The sequence below is a fragment of the Sminthopsis crassicaudata genome, chromosome 3 (assembly GCF_048593235.1).
Source record: "Sminthopsis crassicaudata isolate SCR6 chromosome 3, ASM4859323v1, whole genome shotgun sequence".
Taxonomy (NCBI): Eukaryota; Metazoa; Chordata; class Mammalia; order Dasyuromorphia; family Dasyuridae; genus Sminthopsis; species Sminthopsis crassicaudata.
In genome coordinates, this window is record NC_133619.1 from 331,926,689 (window position 1) to 331,946,963 (window position 20,275).

Sequence of the window (20,275 nt, forward strand, 5' to 3'; positions counted from 1 at the left end):
TTTGTAAAGCAATCTGGCCCTATGTCCCCAAAGTTCTCAATTGTGCATACTCTTTGGCTCAATTATATAATTACTAGGGTTTATACCCAAAGAGCAGAGAAAAGGGAAAAGGACTTTACAGATACAAAAATATTGATAGTAGCAAACAAATGAGTGCCCACTTCTTGGGGAATGATTAAACAAATTGGTGTATATCCATGCAATAGAATATTATTGTGTCATAAGAAATGACAAATGCACAATTCTAGAAGAAAAACCTTTATGAGCTGATATAGAATGAACTAGGAGAACAATTTCCACAATAAGAATAACATAATAAAGAGAAATAATTTTGAAAGACTTTAGAACTTGGATTAAATGCAATTATAAAACATGAGTCCAGAGGACTAAAGATGACTCATACCACCTACCTCCTGTCAGAGAGGTGAGAGATTCAAGATGCAGGATGTGAAATACATTTTTTGGACATGGTCAATGTGAGATGTTGCTTTGCCAGACTATAGGAATCCAATGTATTTTTTTCCCCTAATAGTTCAATGAGGGGGGCAAGGGAGCAGGGTGAGGGAGAAATAACAATTGCCTGCAAAGTAAATAAATAAAGATAAATAAAAAAGAATAAATAAATGGTTTTGAAAAGCTACTATGTATATACTTCCTATTTACTTGTGTACAAGCAGCATCCCTAATAGAATGTAATATGTTGTTCTTGTGCATTCACTGTGTCTGAGCCTCGGGACCCTTTTTAGGGTTCTCTTGGCAAAGAAAAAGAGTTGTTTGCCATTTCCTCTTCCAGCTCATTTAAAAGAAACTGAGGCAGAGTTAAGTGACTTGCCCAGGATCACAAACTAGTAAGCATCTGAAGTTGGATTTGAACTCAGATCTTTTTAATTCCAAAACTGGTACTCTGGTAATCTACCACATAATATGTACACATTATAAACATGAATACCTACACACACGTGTGTGTGTGTGTATGTAAAATGTGAAAAAATGTCTGAGGGCAGGAATTGTTTTACTATTATAATTATTTTGATTTTGTAATCTCAAATTCTTGCACACCATAGGCACTTTAATTAGTTTTTATTGAAAAGTGAAGTTAAAGGGGGATGAGGACTGAAAAAAGAAAGTAGAATTTAGCAATTAATAGATTACTGGTGACCTTCAAGAGCTTGATTTCAAGAGAACTAGAATGATTAGGGTTGGAAACTTCATTGTAAAAATTTAAGGAGAAAAACTGAGGAAAGAGTGAAAACAATCGATGTAATATACTTATGTCTGGAACTGGACAGTGAAATTCAATCCAATTAAGCATTTGAAATGGCTGGTATGGGGGGGCAAGAAGAACAGAAATAGCATCTACAAATGGTAGGTGAAGTAGTGATATTGGGGGCTTTTAAAGGAAAGACTGAGCATTCTGGGAGACAGAGGCCAATTAGCCAGGGGAGAGGGAGAAACCAAATATATTGGAAAGAATGAAGGTGAATAAAGGAGCAAGATACAGGAGATGAAGATGTGAGAGCATGAGTGAAATAGTAAATCCTGAAAAGATGTAAGGATCACAGATTTGGAGCAAAAGGAATCTAGATCAATCTTCCAAAAAATTACTTAATAGAACTAGAAAAATGATTACAGAATTCACCGGGAGGAACAAAAGTTCAAGGATCTCACAAGAAAGAATCAAAAAGATTCTGAAGAAAGGGGAAGATATGACAAAGCAGTCATCATTATAATTACTTCATCCTGGTTTAAAATAATAAACAGAAAAGTTGACCAATGAAATATAGTAAGTACACAAGTCCTGGAAGTAACTGAATATAGCTGATAAACACAAGGGCTCCAATTACTTTAATAACTTTTATGTGTGTGTGTGAGGCAATTAGGATTAAGTGATTTATCCAGGATCATATAGCTAGGAAATGTTAAGTGTTTGAAGTGAAATTTGAATTCAGGTTCTTGACTTCATTGAACTATTTAGTTGCCTCTTCAATAAGTTTTTGCTTGACAAAACTGGAAAGTAACTTGGTGTAAATTTGTTTTAGGCCAATTTATCCAGCCGAATGGATTGGATTGCAGAGAAAATTAAGAATCCGTTAGGAGACCACTCCATCCAGGTAGAAAGTGTAAGGGCATGAAATAGGGTAGTGTTGGGCTAAGGAGAGAAAAAATACTATGATGATTGAAATGATGAACTGTAGCAACCATAATTGCTATATCAGGATTGAGGACATCAGGATTGAACTTGTGTGCCTAAAAAAATTTATTGTTATTACATCATTTCATTTATATCAGACTCTTCATGATGCCATGACTTGGCAAAGATACTGGAGTGGTTTGTCATTTCCTTCTCCAGCTCATTTTAAAGATGGGGAAACTAAGGCAAACAGGGTTAAGTGATTTGCCCAGGGTCACACAGTTATTATGTGTTTGGGGATGGATTTGAATTTGAAATCCTACTGACTCTAGACTTGGCACTCTATTATTTTATCTAGCTGTACAACTATACCATATACGGTGTATATATGTGTATGTGTGAGTGTGTCTGTGTGTGTGTGTGTATATATATATATATATATATATATATATATATATATATATATATATATATATATATATGTAATGTACCTATCCCACTAAAGTCTTATTCCAAATCCTTCTCTGATGTATAGGTGACTTTTCATTCTCCTAGACTATACCATGAGGCTGCAAACATTATAGGTCAAGATGGAATGACTTCAAAAAGTGAATATCTTTCAACTGAAGACCAGCCTCAAATAAATGCAGGAAGACTCATCGCCAGGATGTTAGCCACCAAATTTTGGTCAAATAAATTCATGAAATTATTTGCTAAGGACTGGAAGGTATACAGTCTACAATGGCAGAGGAAAGATGCCTATCAATGCATCATGGATCTGGTGAAGTTCTGAAGTGTGTGGATAGTCATTTATAGTCACCTAGAGATAAAGGTAGAAGATGAAGGAGAGAAACAAATTTTTCTGCTCTATATCAGATATACTACCCCCTATTTAGGGAGTGAAGAGGAGCAACGTGGGTGGGTGGGGAAGATGACATATAATAGGACACTGGTTGTCATCCCAACAGTCCAGAAGACAGAAATACTTTTTGAAGTCAGTTCCTATTCATAATCCTCAAACACGGCTTACTCTCCCTTATTGAATAGTGACCTAAATTTGCATACCTTTGTACATAGGTTGCTTACATGTCACACAGAATGTGCCAAATTGACTGACTAGCATAACATGGATTATCCACATATGGATAAAACTGAGAGCAAGAACTCATTTAACATTGAGAGAACCAAATAAAAGATCTCAATAGTCTTAGCTAAACTCCAGAATCTAAATTATAGTTAGGGAATGTTAGAGCTAAAAGGACTCCAGAGATCCTTGAGTCCAACCTCTCATTTTACAGATACGGACAATGAGATCCAGACAGTTAAGTCACTTGCCTGAGGTCACACAGCTGGTCAGTGACAGTACCCAGGCTAGCACCCAAGATCTCTGACTTCGGGCCTGTGCACTCACCAGCTGCCTTCTCAAATTAATCAGTATTCCTACCCCAGCCACGGAGGAAGGGGCAGGGATGAGCAATATTTGCAATTTTGTTCTTCTTGGCAGGATGCAGTGGAGAAGCAGCGAGAGGGGGTTGACTATTTACAAAAGGCTACTTCGCCAGGTTTGATCCCCCCTGCCTCCAGATCGAAGAAGCCCAACATTTCTGAAACTCAATCTGCTAGCTCCCCTCGGGCTGTGTGTTTATTTGGGCTGTTGGTGTGAAGTTAAGCTTGTCTGTTTGTGGCGAGTGTCTCCTACAGCAAAGAGGTGAAAGAAAATCGAGCAGCAGGCCTGAGAGAAATGGAATCATTTCTGCCTTGTCTCTGTTTTCGAACTCCAGGGCTTCTATGAAACTCCCTGGGGGAGATGCTGTCTGCTTACTGCAAGTGGAAGGGTGGGGGGAAGGTAGCAGAAGGACTCACCGGGTGGTGTTGAAAATCAATGGGAAACAAATTGTTCAAGAGGAAAAAGTGTGGTCAAGAGACCCAGTTAGAGATCCCATGAGAGTTTAATCTTTGTAATGATTTCCATGCCAATCATTTTTTTTTCAGTTGTACCTGACTCTTTGTAACCTCATTTGGGGTTTTCTTGGCAAAAATACTTGGAGTAGTTTGCCATTTCCTTCTCCAGCTCATTTTACAGAGAAGGAAACTGAGGCAAACAGGCTTAATGACTTGCCTAGGGTCACACAGCTAGAATATGTCTTAAGTCAGATTTAAACTTAAAAATCTGAGTCTTCTTGACTTCAGGTCCAGTGCTTTTTGTCAATTAGCTGACTGATGATTGCCATGAAGAATGAAGTCTTTTTCTGAGCAATAAAATCTTCTTTCCTGCCATGCATACATATATACCACATCCTTTCCACCAACACCAAGCACCTTCCTACCAGATCCAAAAGGCAGAGAAAAACTGTAAAAGTTCATCTCATCTCATATCAATTATTCCTTTTGACTTCTTCCTTTCCAGTAATATTTACATGGACATATACTTTATCCTCTCTCCAGGGACTGAAGTAGACACTTAGAACCTATAGTTCTCATCACCCAAATTCCTAGTTGCAGAGCTAGCTCTGGCCTGTTTTCTTGAGTTCTAAAGCCCATGATCCAATCTATAGAATCCCTGGGCTAGGTAGCTGGAAAAATGTAAAAAGGACTAGTCATGGTCTTCATATTCAAGACAGCAGCCACTTCAATGAGGGATGCGTCATCTCTGTTCTTGGGGTACTTTCGGTGTGATGGGAAGTCATGCTTGCCATCATTGGGGAGGCTTTTGGACCAAAGCAGAAGTCAGACCACAGACATATCCCTTGTCTCTTAAGAACCACCTCTCCAATCCAATTCATCCATTTTGATTTCTCAAGCTACTGGCCAGTTCAAGCACTAGCTACATAATCCATGTTGTTTGGGGAGATATTTTTGAAGATACTATCAGATTTAGCAAGGTTATTCAAGATGGGAGAACTATGGAAGAATTCTGAGGGATATAACTCTTAGTTGGGATCAGAAATTTAGAGCTGGAATGGAAAAACCACCTACTAGGGGCATATAGGTGGTAGAGTTGATAAAGCACCAATCCTGGAGTTGGAAAAACCTGAGTTCAAATCCAACCCCAAACATGTGACTAGCTGTATGACTATGGGCAAATTACTTAGTTCTGATTACCTCACCCAAAAACCACCCCCCAAAAAACCCCAAAATTATCTAGTCTAACTTTCTCATTTTACATACAAGGAAACTGAGGCCTTGAGAGTTGAAGTGATTTATCCAATAAGTAAGTGGAAGACTTAGGATGTGAACTCAAGTCTTTTGATTCTTGCCAACAACACCCAAAGAAGGTCACAAAGAGTCGTGACTGAAATGACTGAACACCAACCTCTTTCTCCTGAACCAAAGAAATATTTATTGGGTGCCTGTTCTGAACTCAGCACTGTGCATGGAGCTATAAGAGAAACAGGAGAAAAATATACAAAGCATAGCAATCCCTATCCTGAAGGAGATATTAATAGTTAGGGAGGAAACTAGCTCATGAAATAAAAGTCAACAATACAAGATAATATCTCATCAAATACTAAATTGTTTGTTATTATCGGGATTCAGGGGAGAGGAAGACTTGTAATATTCAGAGAAGGCTTCATGAACAAGGCAGGATTATAAGCAGAGCTTTAAAGGACAGTTAGAATTTGGGCAAGTTTCAAATAAAAAAAAGACAATATGAATAAAAATAAAGAAGGAATGAGTTTGGCGTGTGACTTCCTTAAGCAAAGATCCAACCATATTACTTAGTCAACTCCAGTGACTTCCCATTCTAAGATACAATATGAAGTTTTCTGTTTAGTTTTAATGCCTTTTGCAGATAGACTCCAACCTATCTTTCCAGCCTCATGTAACATTGTTGTTGATCCTTTGTTTTTTGAAGAGGACCAACAGCATCATGGCGTGATGTCTTGACTTGCATGTGAATTAGATTTAAGCAAGGCAGAGTTGCATTATCACCACCTCATCCCCTTTCTAAAGTAATGGAAGTCTAGTGGCAAGACAAAAGTTCGGATGACTGGCAGTGGTCTGGGATACAGTGGGCAATTTTGGCAACTGATATCTAACCAAGCTCTAAGCACTCCACAGCTCCTGAATCAACCTGTCCTTTGGAACAAATTATTCTCGTCCGCCCATTCTGCTGGGGGACGTCTTCACATGTTAGGGGTAGACATCCTCCTAATTCACCAATAGGTTGGAGACCCATTAGTTGTCCTAACCCTGGTTTAGCCCATCTGCCAAGATGGTTTCACCTGTGTGCATACTACATCAGAGTCACAGATCAGAGTTGAGTGATAGATGGACACCAAAGGTGGGTGAGCAGCTCTGAAAAAGGCTCAGCATCCTTTACTGTTAGTCCTCCCTGAACACTTCAGACACCCCTTTCTGCATTCTGTGATCAAGCCAAATCAGCTTTCTTTCTACTCTTCATGAAAAAACCCTCAATTTCCTATTTCTTCCTATATACCAGACTTGTTCCATGATTGGAATGTACTCCCTTCTCACTTCTGCCTCACAGAAAATCTTTAAGGCAGTTCAAGTACTACCTTCTTTCTATATGAAACCTTTTGATTCTCCTGCCCCCCAAACTCCCACCACCTCCATGTTCCTCCCTCCCAAACTAGCGTGCATTTAACTACTTAAATATATTCATTATTTATTCTCTTTGTATTTATTCTGTATGTATTTACAGATGTACTTCTTGTCCTTCCTATTAGAATGGCAGCTCCTTGGGAGTAGTGACTGATCACTGTCATTGTATCTCTTGGTACATAGTAGGCATTTAAGTGCTTGTTTACAGATTTACATATTAATTAATTGATTGAGACAAAACACAAAAAGTAGCTTAACACAATCTAGGCAATATGCTGGGGAGTACACTAGGGTAAGGAAGATGGGTCCAAATAGTGGAAGCCCTTTTGAAAGCTAAGCAGAAGAAGAGTTGGGGCTAAGATGAAGAAGTTGATAGGAAGCAAACTATCCTAAAAACTATCCTAAAAGGCAAGAGCAAAATGGAAATAGAAAGAACCCACCAAACATCTCCTGAAAGAAACTCTAAATGAAAATTCTTAGGAATGTCTTAGCCAAAATCAGAGCTTTCAGATCAAAGAAAAAATATCTTCAAGCAATTAGAAAGACAAAATTCAAGTATTGAGGAGTCACAGTCAGGATCACACCTACCACCAGGATCATAACAACCACCAATAAAAAAAAGGAGCAGAGAGCTTAGGATAGGACCTTTCAAAAGACAAAAGCTATGCAAAACTGGTACAGCTATGGGACTGGGGGGGGGCAGGGAGAAAGAGGGGGGGATGGATTTTTGATGAAATAAAGGACTTTCAAGTATTCCTGATGAAAAGACTAGAGCTACAGAGAAACTATAATGTTCAAACATAGGAATGAAAAGAAACATAAAAACGTAAACATAAGTGAACAGGGATAAAGAGTTAGACAAGGATAAAATACTTACATTCTAATAGGAGGATGTATTCCTCCTGAACCCCAACATTATCATGGTTCAAAAAAGGAATATAATTAGACAAGGTCCTAGAATGGTTTTTGTTACATCTTAGTTTTAAGAAACAAAAGGAAAGAGAAGGGAAGAGGAATATACCGAGATGAGATGGGAAGAAAAAGTGGAAGAGAATGAAATGTCAGGAGAAAGAAAGAAAAGAAAGAAAGAAAGAAAGAAAGAAAGAAAGAAAGAAAGAAAGAAAGAAAGAAAGAAAGAAAGAAAGAAAGAAAGAAAGAAAGAAAGAAAGAAAGAAAGAAAGAAAGAAAGAAAGAAAGAAAGAAAGAAAGAAAGAAAGAAAGAAAGAAAGAAAGAAAGAAAGAAAGAAAGAAAGAAAGAGAAAGAAAGGAAGGAAGGAAGGAAGGAAGGAAGGAAGGAAGGAAGGAAGGAAGGAAGGAAGGAAGGAAGGAAGGAAGGAAGGAAGAAAGAAAGAAAGAAAGAAAGAAAGAAAGAAAGAAAGAAAGAAAGAAAGAAAGAAAGAAAGAAAGAAAGAAAGAAAGAAAGAAAGAAAGAAAGAAAGAAAGAAAGAAAGAAAGAAAGAAAGAAAGAAAGAAAGAAAGAAAGAAAGAAAGAAAGAAAGAAAAGAAAGAAAAGAAAGAAAGAAAGAAAGGAAGGAAGAAAGGAAGGAAGGAAGAAAGAGTTTTCAAAATGCCAACAGGAAAGAAGTTTATCCTCAATACAAAATAGGAAACCACAGACTGTTTCTTAGCAAGGAAATGACAGCAGTATTTTGGGAAGATTGGTCTGACAGCATGGTGTAGGGTGCTTTTGAGGGAGATAATTGAAGTGAGGGAGGAGAGCTAATAGTTGTACTATTGATCCAGACATGGTATTAGATTAATGATGACAGTGGGTATGTTGAGGGACAAAAATGAGGGATATGTTGTAGTAAAAATTGGCCGAGGCTATGCAGAGAATGAAGGTGAGGGATGAGTTTCCTTTTTTCTGTATCAAAGACTAGCAACTAGTATGGAGGGAATGAAGAGTGAGTGGGAGGAAAGAAAACTTATTCAATGGAAACTAATTATGATCTAGGAAGAAGACATTAAAAAACTTTTCAAATTCACCTCCCTCTTCATTATAATTCTTAAATATACTTCATTCTACATCATCTAACTGAAGTGGAACCACATCAGGGTGTAGATTTCCTCAGTCCTTTGATTTTTCCTTCTATTTCACCAAGATTTTTTCTGCTTATCTGATCTAATACTGAACTAGTAACACAGAGAGGAAGGGAAACTTACCCTAAACCTTAAGAAAGGATGAGTATGAAGGAACAGCTTTACAAGATCATTGATTTAGAGTTGGAAAGGGAGATTGGAGTATTAGTAAACCTCTCTCACTTTACAGATGCAAAAACTGAAGCCCAGAGAGATTAAGCCAGAGGCAGCTAAGTGTCATAAGGAAGAGAATGCTGATCTTGGGATTAGGATCCAGCCTCAGACACTTACTAGCTGGGTGATCCTGGGTAAATCACAACCTCTGCTTGCCTCAGTTTCCTCATCTTTCAAATGGGGATGATAATAGCATCCCAGAGTTATTGTGAGGGCCTAATGAGACAATGTAGAGTACCTTGCAATACCTTAAGCAATATATAAAAATGCTATTATTGTTATCATCATCACCATTAAGCAAAACAAGGTCAAAACCAGGATGAAAGCTGAATGGGCAAACAATGGTTTGGTGAAAAAAAAAATAGTTTTAATGACTGGATGCTCAAAGTAAGTCAACAGTGCCGTTCTATGAATATGATTTAATGCTCTATAAATGGGATTTATAGATGAGAGATGACTAACAAGCTGACTAGCAAGACAGAAAGAGCCCCTGTTCTTCTAAAGCAAAGGGAGCCACGGTTGTTCTCCCTATTCCTCCCTGGGGGAAAAATGGAAGCAGATCAGGTTACCTGTCCATTCTCTACCCCCAGTTTTATATCTCAGGGGGTAGTGACTAACTTGCTTTCTCTCTCCTCAACCCTTCTCTTCCCCTCTCTCTCTAATCCATGTCATCTTTTCAGTTTCCATTCTTTCCCATTAATTAGGTCTCACCTAAAATCAAGAACTAATGGGTTAAGGGTAATCTGCTGTTTGGCTCAAAAACTAGTTCAGTTAGGTGGATCTTTTGAATTACTAAGGTAATAGAAACAGACCCAAGAGCCTAGTCATTTTTGCCTGGGCTGGAAGTTAATTACTTGATTCAAGCCACTAATTAGCTCTGATGAGGCATGAATCACCCCTATTCTAAACTGAGCTCACTAGGAGGGGGTTCAGTGATTCTAGGAGGTTGGACAGCTCCTCCCTAGAGCTCTAGAGTGGACAAGAAAGACTAACCCATACAACCTGACAAATTCACTTATAGTTTCCTAACATTTAAAGCTGGAAACTTAGAGATCTCACATTTATTTTACATGGGAGAAATCAAAGCTCACTGAATATAAGAAACCTGTCTAAGGTCATTGTGATAATAAGAATCAGAGGTGACATTCAAATGCACCTCTTTGACACCAAATCCAATACTTGTAGCACTGCACATACAATTTTTTTTCAAAGGGGGAAGACAATAAGGGGCTAATCACTTGCCCACAGTCATACAGTTAGTAAGTGTCTGAGGTCACATTTGAATTCAGGTCTTCCTGACTCCAGGGCTAGTGCTCTATTCATTGCACCACTTAGCTGCCTCTCACACATTTTTAAAGTATATTCTCTTCCATTTTACAAACCAAGTCATCTTAACTTTTTTTTCTCAATAGTATTTTTATTTTTTAAATTACATGCAAATATAGTTTTCAACATTTATTTCTATAAGATTTTGAATCCCAAGTTTTTTTTTCTCCCTCTCTCTTATCTTTCCCCTCCCCAAGATAGCAAACAATTTGATTTAGGCTAAACATGTACAATCATTTTAAACATATTTCCTTATTAGTCACATTGGGTAAGAAAAATCAGAACAAAAGGGGAAAAACCACAAGAAAGAAAAAACAAAAAGATGAAAAAAGTGTACTTCAATCTTCATTCAATCTCCGTAATACTTTCTCTTGTTTGTGGATGGAATTTTCCATTCCAAAATTATTGGAATTGTCTTCAATCGCCACATTATGGAGAAAAGCTAAGTTTGTCATAGTTGATCATCACAAAATCTTGCTATTACTGTGTATAATGTTCTATTCACTTCACTTTGCATCAGTTCGTGTCTTTCCAGGCTTAGCTTATTCATCATTTCTTATAGAACAATAACTCCCATTACATTCTTATATCATAACTTATTCTGCCATTCCCCAATAGGATATCTCAACTTCTAAAACCCATGTTCAGATTCACATATACTGCCTCTTCCTTCTAGGCTGGCTTTCCTGGAGTCTTGCCAGGAGGCAGAGTATTAGCCCAGAGACCCAAGAATTCTGTGAAGATGTCAAGTCGTTAACAGAGAAGAAATTTGTATTGCAAAAGCCAACAAAGCTGTTTTATGTGGAATTTTTTTTTTAACCCCATCATATTCAATTAGGAGTTTGATGGATTTTCTGGAGGATGATGATATATCCTGCTCAAAGCCAAAGATTGAAGTAGATAAACCTACTCAAGGGTTTGCTGAGGCTGTCAGTATTCTTAGCTCCCACCTGCTCCCACCTCCAATACTTCTTCCTTTTAAAGTGTTCTTGGATTAATAAGGTAAAAGTTAGAGGAGAGAAGCTTGGCTTTTGCATTGTCCCACAAGGGCTATTTCAGACCACATGTGGTGTGACAGGAGCCCTGGGAGATTAGCAGAGAAGCATGACAAGGTCGGTTTGTACTGAAGCACACAGACCCTTGCTTCTCTTACTCCCTTCATGAGACCAATACTTCATTCCTGTCCAATCAACTCAGGAGATTATCCAGCTTCCCCTTTATCAAACAATAAATTTAAGCCTACTGCAAGATTCATTCAAAGGTGGAAGAAATGGGAGAGGAATTATGGATAATCCTAGCCCTAATCTAGTTCACCCAATGAGATGAAAAGCTCATTGAAGGCAAAAATCAGTGATGAAGGTGAAAGTTATGAAGAAGTGTGATGCACAGTAAAAAACTTAACAAACAGAGATGTCCAAAAGTAGAGTAGGCTGCCTTGGGGGATGATCAATTCCCCATCAGTGAAGGTCTTCAGAATAAACAAATTCTCTAATGTTGTAAGGACAGCTAGGTGATGCTGTAGAGAACTAAGCTTGAAATTAAAAACAAAACAAAACAAAACTCATCTTTATGACTTCAAATCCAGCCTCAGATACTAGCTGTGTGACTTTGAGTAAGTCACTTAACCAGGTTGCCTCAGTTTCCTCATCTGTTAAGTGAGGTAGAGAAGGAAATGGCAAACCATTTTAGTGTCTGCTAAGAAAACCCCAAATGGGGTTACTAAGACTGAGACATGACCAAAATGACTAAAGAACAAAAAACGTGGTAGAAATACTGTTTAGGTATTAGTTGGACTAGATAAGGTCTTTTACAGATCTCAAATTCTGTGATTCCAAAAATTTAATTCTTAAGCATCAAATGTAAACTCCTTTGTTAGTCACTGAAGTTCCTCCACAATCAAATAATCTAATCTATCCATAATCTTATCAACCAGACTACAGCTAAGTGGATGATCCAGTAATCTTGGAGTAAAGAAGAAGAGTTCAAATTAGGATTTACATACTAGTGATCCTATCTGCCTCAATTTTGTCATCTTGGCAAATGGAGATAATAATATAGGACCTACTTCCCAGAGTTATTGTGAAGATAAAATAAGATATTTGTAAAGCTTTTTTGTAAACCTTAAAACATAAATGCTAATTATTGTTATTACAAGTACTTTTCTAATATGTTCCTTCTGTTCTAACCAAACCAGAACAAGTAGAACGTTAGAGTTGGAAAGCTACTTCTGCTACTTACTCACTGTGACCACAGTTCTCTGCCTCAGTTTCCTTCTCTGTAAAATGAAGAAGTTGGATTCAGTGACATCTAAGGTCTCTTCCAGCTCAGACCTTTTAAAATTTACTATTATTTTAGGCACAATTCTAATGTGCTCAGTGACCTAGTTTCCCAGCTGTTTTCAGATTAGAAGCAGTAAATCTGAAGCAGGATCACTGCACCAGTAAGGTACACTGATAACTGGCAGTGAGGAATTGAGTAAAAAAACTATAACAAGCAGACAAAAGAACTCAAAAATCAGAGTAGCCTGAGGCCACTGTATAAAGAGGCAGCCAGGGGTTGGGGACACTACAGAATGGGGACAAAAAATCCCACATACCATGATAGCCCTGTATCAATTATTCATTTTTATACTAGCCTTGAAAGATAGAGAAATAGTAGGATATTTTCAGTACATTTTATTTAAAGTAAAGGATGATGGGCTCCAATTTAAATATTTCTTTAGAAAAAAAATTATTCAGTCTATAAACATACAAGGACAGCTGATTGATACATCGTCCCTTAGCCCTGTAAGGATTTCAAAGCATTTTCCTCATAACATTTACCCTTCCCCCATATACACATACACACATGCCTAAGGTTGGTTGTTGATTGAATGTTAAATTCATAGGACTTCTTTATAGAATTAGGAAAGAGAAAATTCAGTCTATGAAATAGGATTTGTTTAGTACTAATTTAATCTAGAGCAAGAGTGGAGAACATCCTGAATGATCATTCCTCACTTAGAAGCAAGTAAAGTATGAGACAAAGATGGTAGATGGAGCTGAGGTTCAGCCTAGAATATAATTTCTCCCATGGTGAACTCTTAGGGCTATGCCATAAAAGTGAGTCCCTAAAGGAAAAATCATTGTTAATTAGCTAATTCAGACATCAAAGGGATAGTTTAATGGATACTGTGCCCCACAGAATCCACAGTTCTTCAGACTTCTCTCCTTATCTCCTGACATTTGATGATTAAAAAAATACATGGCAGGGCCTCCAGGATAAGATCTTAACCATTCAAAAGAGTTTGAGCTAAAGATGACCAACACCCTGGAAAAACCCAGGGGATAAAGAATGCATGTCATCCAGACTGTGATAAACAGTTGGAGGGAAACCTATAGTGCTTGTCATTCAGGAGGCAGAGCTTGGACAGATGCTAAAAATGAGTTTGGCTCAGAATGTATCTTGAGGACAAAACACTAGACTCCATTGGGAAGGTATGACCTTTTAATGGCACCAAATAAAGGTCCATCTTATTTACTTGTTCATTTATTCATTGATTTATTTGTTTTTGCATAAAACTGACACTCTTAATATGTACAGCTTGTTTTTCTTTTCAAGTGTGTAATAAATTCAACATATAATTCTCAAAGCTGTCCAGCTTATCTGTTACTCCTGCTGTCCTCCTGTCTGTTCACTTATGTACAGTTCATAAACATGTTTCTGTGTCTTCCTTTCTTCCTGAAATCCTAACTGTAGCTTTCATCTCACTTCCCATATCCATCTCCTCACCTCTTGGGGACAGAGGGAAGGGAAATGCACATAAACACATACACACACACACACACACACACACACACACACACACACACACACAATATTTCTAATCAATATGAATATTCAACAAAGCTAAAATCCCATATCATTCTCTATTACTAGACACCCAGCATGCTTCTGGAATAATGGTCAGTCATTGCACTAATTACAATTCTTAAGTCTTTCAGAATTGCTTTTATTTACACTATTATTATTATATACATAGTTCTCTTGGTTCTGCTCACTTCACTCAGTTTTACATGAATCTACCTGAGTTCTCTGAACCATTTCTTATAGTATGGGAAAATTCCATCATGTTCATATCCCATAATTTGTCTTAATATCAACATCCTTCCAGTATTGTTGTATGGCTATTAGACATAAAACATGACTTTATCCAAAAACTTGAAGATGAGGATCACTCAGAATTCAATGAGAAATGGCATTATGGGTGAAAGAAGGCTGTAAGACATAATCAATAGATAATTATGAAGAACAGGAAAGGATGTTATCAAAAATTGTATGAGTGAAAAAAGAAGATGAGTTGGTTTTGATATAATAGCAAGGGATAACTGATAGATGATATGCTCTCCTGGTATCCTTGGTGTGTCAAGAGAAAAAGAGGGGGAAAAAAACAAATAAACAAAGAGAAGAGAGTTCCCAGCATGGCATATGGTAACCTTGTAGAAGGGCACAGATGAAAAGTACACAGGCAGGGATGGATTGCAAACTGCCTCCTTAAAAGGAATATCCATATTGATGAAGCTCACAGCTCAAGAGAAAAGTAACAGAGCAGGAAAAGTACTATTCCTCATTCATACTTGACTCAAAGGCTACCAAGCCTTTCTCCCTCTGACCATCTCTCCACCTTTGTCAGGTACTGTTTGGTCTCTGTCTCTACTTTCCAACTCAGCCCCTTCTGATCCTGGATGGAAATGATTTAAGGAACCCCACTATCTTAGAATTCTCTTTGGTTCAATATCAGGCTCCATTTTTATTGCTGGCATCCTGTGTCTGTTTCCCAGATATTTCGCCTCAATCCTAGTCTTTTTATTCAGAATTTCTGCACACAAAGAAAAGATTCTTTGCTTTCCTTTTTTCTAGTTTATGGTAATGTCAAAATATTGTTAAAGAATAGTCCATCTCCAGTCATCTTGCTCTATATCTGGCCAGTGGATTCAGAGGGCTCTGGAGGGGAAAGTGAGACAGGTGACCTTGCACAGCATTGCCTCATTTCAATCTAATTCGCTTGCATGTCATAGCATCACCTCTTGGTCCTCTTACAAAATGAAAGACAAATAACAATAGTCTGTGGTCATGATCTCTGATTTTAATAACCTCCTAGTCTGTAATAATAATCCTTACATGGCATTTTGTATGGCATCCATCCTGCATGATACTTACATAATCCTGCTATCTAGCTATCACAAGCATTATTCTCCCTGTTTTAGAGATGAGGAAACTAAGGCTCACTGCCTTGCCACAGGTTGCACAGGTAATAAGTGTCAGAACTAAGTTTCAAACTCAGGTTTCCTGTTTCGAAGTTCAAAGTTCTTTCCATGACTACAGCCTCCTGTGAACAACAGTCAGTGTCTAACATGTTACCTGCTTGCTCTTCCCTACGCTGGCTGACTTTTCTGGACTCAAATGATAGATCCACAGAAGGCTGAATGGGACAGTTGAAAGAGCACTGGCTCTATAGTCACATGACTTGGGTTCAAATCCTACTTTTAATTCACATTATGTATTTGACCCTGGGCATTTCATCTCCCCAATCCTCAAATCCCTCCTCTATAAAATGAAAACATTGAGCTAGATAATCCAAGATCTCTTGTAGTTCTAGTTCAATGATTCTCTGACATATAGTACTTATTAACTACACACCCATCTGAATTCCCAGCATGATCCATCCCCTCCCTTACCTCTATTGTTGCCTTCATCCCAGCACGGCATGTTCCATTTCTGTTTCTCATCTTTTCTGCCATTACTGTTTCTCTTTCTACCACCCTTGCCTGTCTCTTACTTTGTCATTGTGAGAATATCTCCTTCTCTGGGTAAAATTACACCATGTTCTTATAACATAATTTGTCTTAATATCGTTCCCTTTCTCTTTTTCCCTGCATTGTTTTATTATTTTTCACTTATCACTTTTATTTTTCTCTTTCCTTCAACCTAAGCAAACATAATACAGAACTAAAATAAAATTTTATTATTTATTTAATAAAGCATTGTGGTTATATGTTTTGGATATGACCAATAAAGGAATTAGTTTTGCTTGATTAAGCATATTTGTTATAAGAGCTTCCTTCCCCCCCCCCCATGGGGGATAAATTGAGAGAAAAATGGATTTTTCTTCATTAAAAAAAACCAACAACATAATTAAAGACAAAAATACTGCCTTGCTTCTGGAAAATATATGTCAATTGCGTGTACTACACTACCCTGTGAACCCTTAGATCAAAATTCCATTCCCTGGTACCACTCCCCTATTTTTGGTCATGTTTCTTTATCAGAATTCAAGCTCCTTGCGGGTAGGGGCTGTTCTATTTTTATATTTATATTTCCAATCCTTGACACAGTTCTTGGTACATAGAAAGAATTCAATAAAGATTTATTCAACCAGAAATAGATAAAGTGTTTTGTTCCTTTCTAATTTGAAAAGGCAAAGGTATTTTTAAAGAGAAAAGTTAAGTGGGTTTTAAAATTTTTTTCACTTGTGTATGGTTCTTGATTCATCTTCCTACTTCAGGCCAGTTCAGTGTCCCTTGAGGAAAAAAAAAAAAAAAAAAAAAAAAGTTCCCCTATCCTCAATCTAAAAGATAACAAAATATCCTGATTAACACTGGAGAGGATTTGTTCCAGTGATTTCAAAAGTACCTGCTTCAATTAGCTTTGATAAATCATCAATTAGTTTCCTGATTAAGCTATAAAATTAATCTTAAAATATCAAAATGCTTCACCACTTTAACATGAGTAATGTGTACTTTCTAAAAATGGAAGCTGTCTCTCTGATCCCCGAGTTGTGGAGAATATGTGGTGAGGTCTTATCAAAAATAATAACTGCCAACTTAGTCTACTACAAATTCATGTCATCTCCCTACAACTGAGCCCTGGAGGCTGCTGGGCAGTCCTTTTATTCACATCTTGTTGATTCCCAGAGGAATCCCCACAGCAACTACCACATCCATAACTTGGTCCATTCTACTCCCCCTCCACACACACACACACACACACACACACACGTACACACTCTGAGAGAGAGGAGGAGGGAAAGGGGAGAATAGCGAAAGGATGAGGGGGGGAAAGGGGAAAGATGAAGGGGAGAAAAAGAAGTGAGAGAGAAACAGAGACAGACAGAGACAGACAGAGAGACAGAGAGAGACAGAGAGAGAGAGAGTGTGTGTGTTAGTTTTGCTGATCTTAACTTCTTTTACTGAAAATCAATGCAATCCTGTGGGACTTCTGTTTCAACAGTATCTTTTTAGCTCTTCTCTTCTAACCTTTTTCTTTTCTAAAAGCTAAACCCACAAATCATGCTCTAGCTCTCATCCTCTCCCATTTTTTCCAGGAACCCTTCAATTAGTGTCCCTCTATGGGATTAAGTGGTGTAGTGAATAGAGAGCTGAGCTTAGAATCAGATCTTCCTGAGTTCAAATCCAGCATCAGCCACTTATTAGCTGTATGATCCTGGGCAAATCACTTACTCTAATCAGCTTCAGTTTCCTCATCTGTTAAATGGGGATAATAATAGCACCTACATCCCAGGATTGTTGAGGACTAAATGAGAGAATTATTCTAAGGTGTCTTATAAATCTTAAAGCATTCTATAAAATTCTATAAAATAAAATAGCTTTAAAGCTAGCTATTATTATTATTGTTATTATTAGTCTATGATCCATTAATGGATAGGTTTGCCAGGGAGAAGCTAAACGAATTCTTACCTCCAAATCTTTGCTCCTCTCCTTTCCAAATCCTCCTGGGAGGTTCTTCCTTCCCACAGTCACCATAAATCCAAATGTTACTTTTTTTTTCCCCCCCTCTGAGGCTGGGGTTAAGTGACTTGCCCAGGGTCACACAGCTAGGAAGTTCAAAGTATCTGGGGCTGGATTTGAACTCGGATCCTCCTGACTTCAGGGCTGGTGCTCTATCCAATGCACCACCTACTGCCCCCAAGTGTTACTTATTAAGGCCTAATGTCGTCACTGCCTCTACTATAAAGCTTCTCATCCACAGTGATTTCTCCCTCCTCTGAATCTAAAGCAGCTATTGTCCATATCCTTCATTAGGTACTTAATGACACATTTCCTCTGGGAGGGCATTATTATTTACTTCACATTTTACATGTATGTCTTCTTTCTGAAACTGTAGGCTCCCAGAGGACAGGGAATAAAATATTCTACTCATTACATCTCTCAAATCTGGCACTGTGCCACACACATTGTTCTCTCCTAATTGAAGTTTTCCTGTAGCACTTCATCTGCTTTTCTTTCTTGCCTTTATAACACTGTTTGTTTGTTTTTTGATTATTCCTTATTATGTATAAGAGACAACATTACAAAGCAGATAAAGGGTCAGACAATATAACAAAGCAGATAAAGGGCCAACCTCAGAGCCAGGAAAACTTGGGTTCAAATTTTGCTTGGAACACACTGGTTATGTGACACTGGTCAAGTCTCTCCCTCTCACTGTTCTGGACAGCTAAGACTAAAAATTGCAGAGGAACTTTCAATCTTCACTGGTACAAGAGGATGTGTCTCTTCTAATTGACTATAAAATTCTTCAGGGCAGAGGATATGTTGATACTTGCATTTGCATCCCTGGAGCCGAGAAGGAAGTTGTTAATAAAAATTGAATTAAAGAAAATATTGATGAAATTAAGCTTTATGTCAGGTGATTTAACTGGATTTATACCTCAAGCAAGTTCACTTTGGTCATGTTACAGAGTGATAATGACTTAGGCCTGGGAAAATGAGAAGCAACTCTGTTGAAACCTTATCACTGACATCCAAACTTTTTTCAATCTTTCCCTCCTCAATTCTTGTTTTTTTTTTTAAATCCTCTATGGATCAGAACTATAATGACAAAAGAAACAGTGAAGTCAATATAGTCTGGTCTCAATTATCCACACAAGAAGTAGAACCTGAACAAATATTTTGTCTCACATTTGCTTCTTCTTACCTGTGGGGTAAAAGGGGAGAAAGAGGAAGGAAGGAAGAAGAGAAAGAGAAAGAAGGAGGGAGAAAGGAAAGAAAGAGAACAGAAAGAAGAAAGAGGGAGAAAAAGAGAGAAGAGAAAGAAAAGAGAGAGGAGAAAGAAGAAAAGGAATAAATTAAGGAAAGGAGGAAAAGTTTCTCATAGGATATACCATAGCTTTTGAAAGAAGCTAGGGATTCTAAAAGGCAGAGTAAAGGAAGTAGGATATAGCAAGAATAGCAACTCTTCAGAGTTCCTTCCTCACTAGGACCGGTGAGTTGGGTCCCCAGAAGGTGGCTATTATTTTAGGTTCAAAGGGAACTTGTGAGTGCCCAATCAAGAGATGTATTTCCCATTGATAGATAACTAGCAGACACAATTGACTTTTATGAAAAACCTAAGTGGCAGCTAGATGGTGCATTGGGTATAAAGCACTAAATTTGAGGTCAGGAAGACTCATTGTCATTAGTTCAAATCTAACTTCAGATACTTCCTAGGTAAGTCACTTAAAGGAAATGGCAAATCACTCCAGAATTTTTGCCAAGAAAACACCAAATAGAGGCACAAAGAGTTGGACATAATTGAAATGACTCAATAACAACAGAAATGGCACTTGCTAAGTAAAAGCAGTAACGTAAAAGTAAAACGATAATTATAAAAACAAAACAATAACTACAAATGAACAATACCATTCCTCCAAGCAACATGGGCCACAGTCTTCCTCAGCAACACACACTGTCTTTGGAAGAGTGGCCTTTGACTAGAATATAACAGTAGTAGGGCGCTTGTATAGGGAACACCTGGACAAAGCTACTCACTCCTCTGATACAAGAAGATCTCTAAGAGTTCTCAGAAGTATCAGGACAACTGATAGATAATTCAGTCACTAAAAGGCCTCAATGACCCTTCTATGTAGTCTTCACAAAATTTCCCACTACCTCCAAACACAGTGTGGTCTTCAGGGCCAGAGTTTCAGCTGGACCCACAAGGTCTATCCTTGTCCAGACAGTG

The 20,275-nt window shown here is 37.8% G+C and overlaps 1 protein-coding gene across 4 annotated transcripts in view; it reads right to left on the minus strand.

Moving 5' to 3' along the window:
• Nucleotides 1-20,275, minus strand: part of ADCY5 (adenylate cyclase 5) — a 250,104-nt gene that overhangs the window by 83,047 nt on the left and 146,782 nt on the right. The window contains exon 1 of one of the 4 annotated variants that reach the window (XM_074301405.1): nt 19,954-19,986. The exons of 2 other annotated variants lie outside the window; for them this stretch is intronic. In XM_074301405.1, coding sequence (XP_074157506.1) covers nt 19,954-19,971 — 18 coding nt within the window. In that variant the 5' untranslated portion in view covers nt 19,972-19,986. Of the gene's footprint in view, nt 1-18,012; nt 18,106-19,953; nt 19,987-20,275 lie in introns of those variants that run through there. One more of the 4 variants, XM_074301404.1, reaches the window with a different exon arrangement.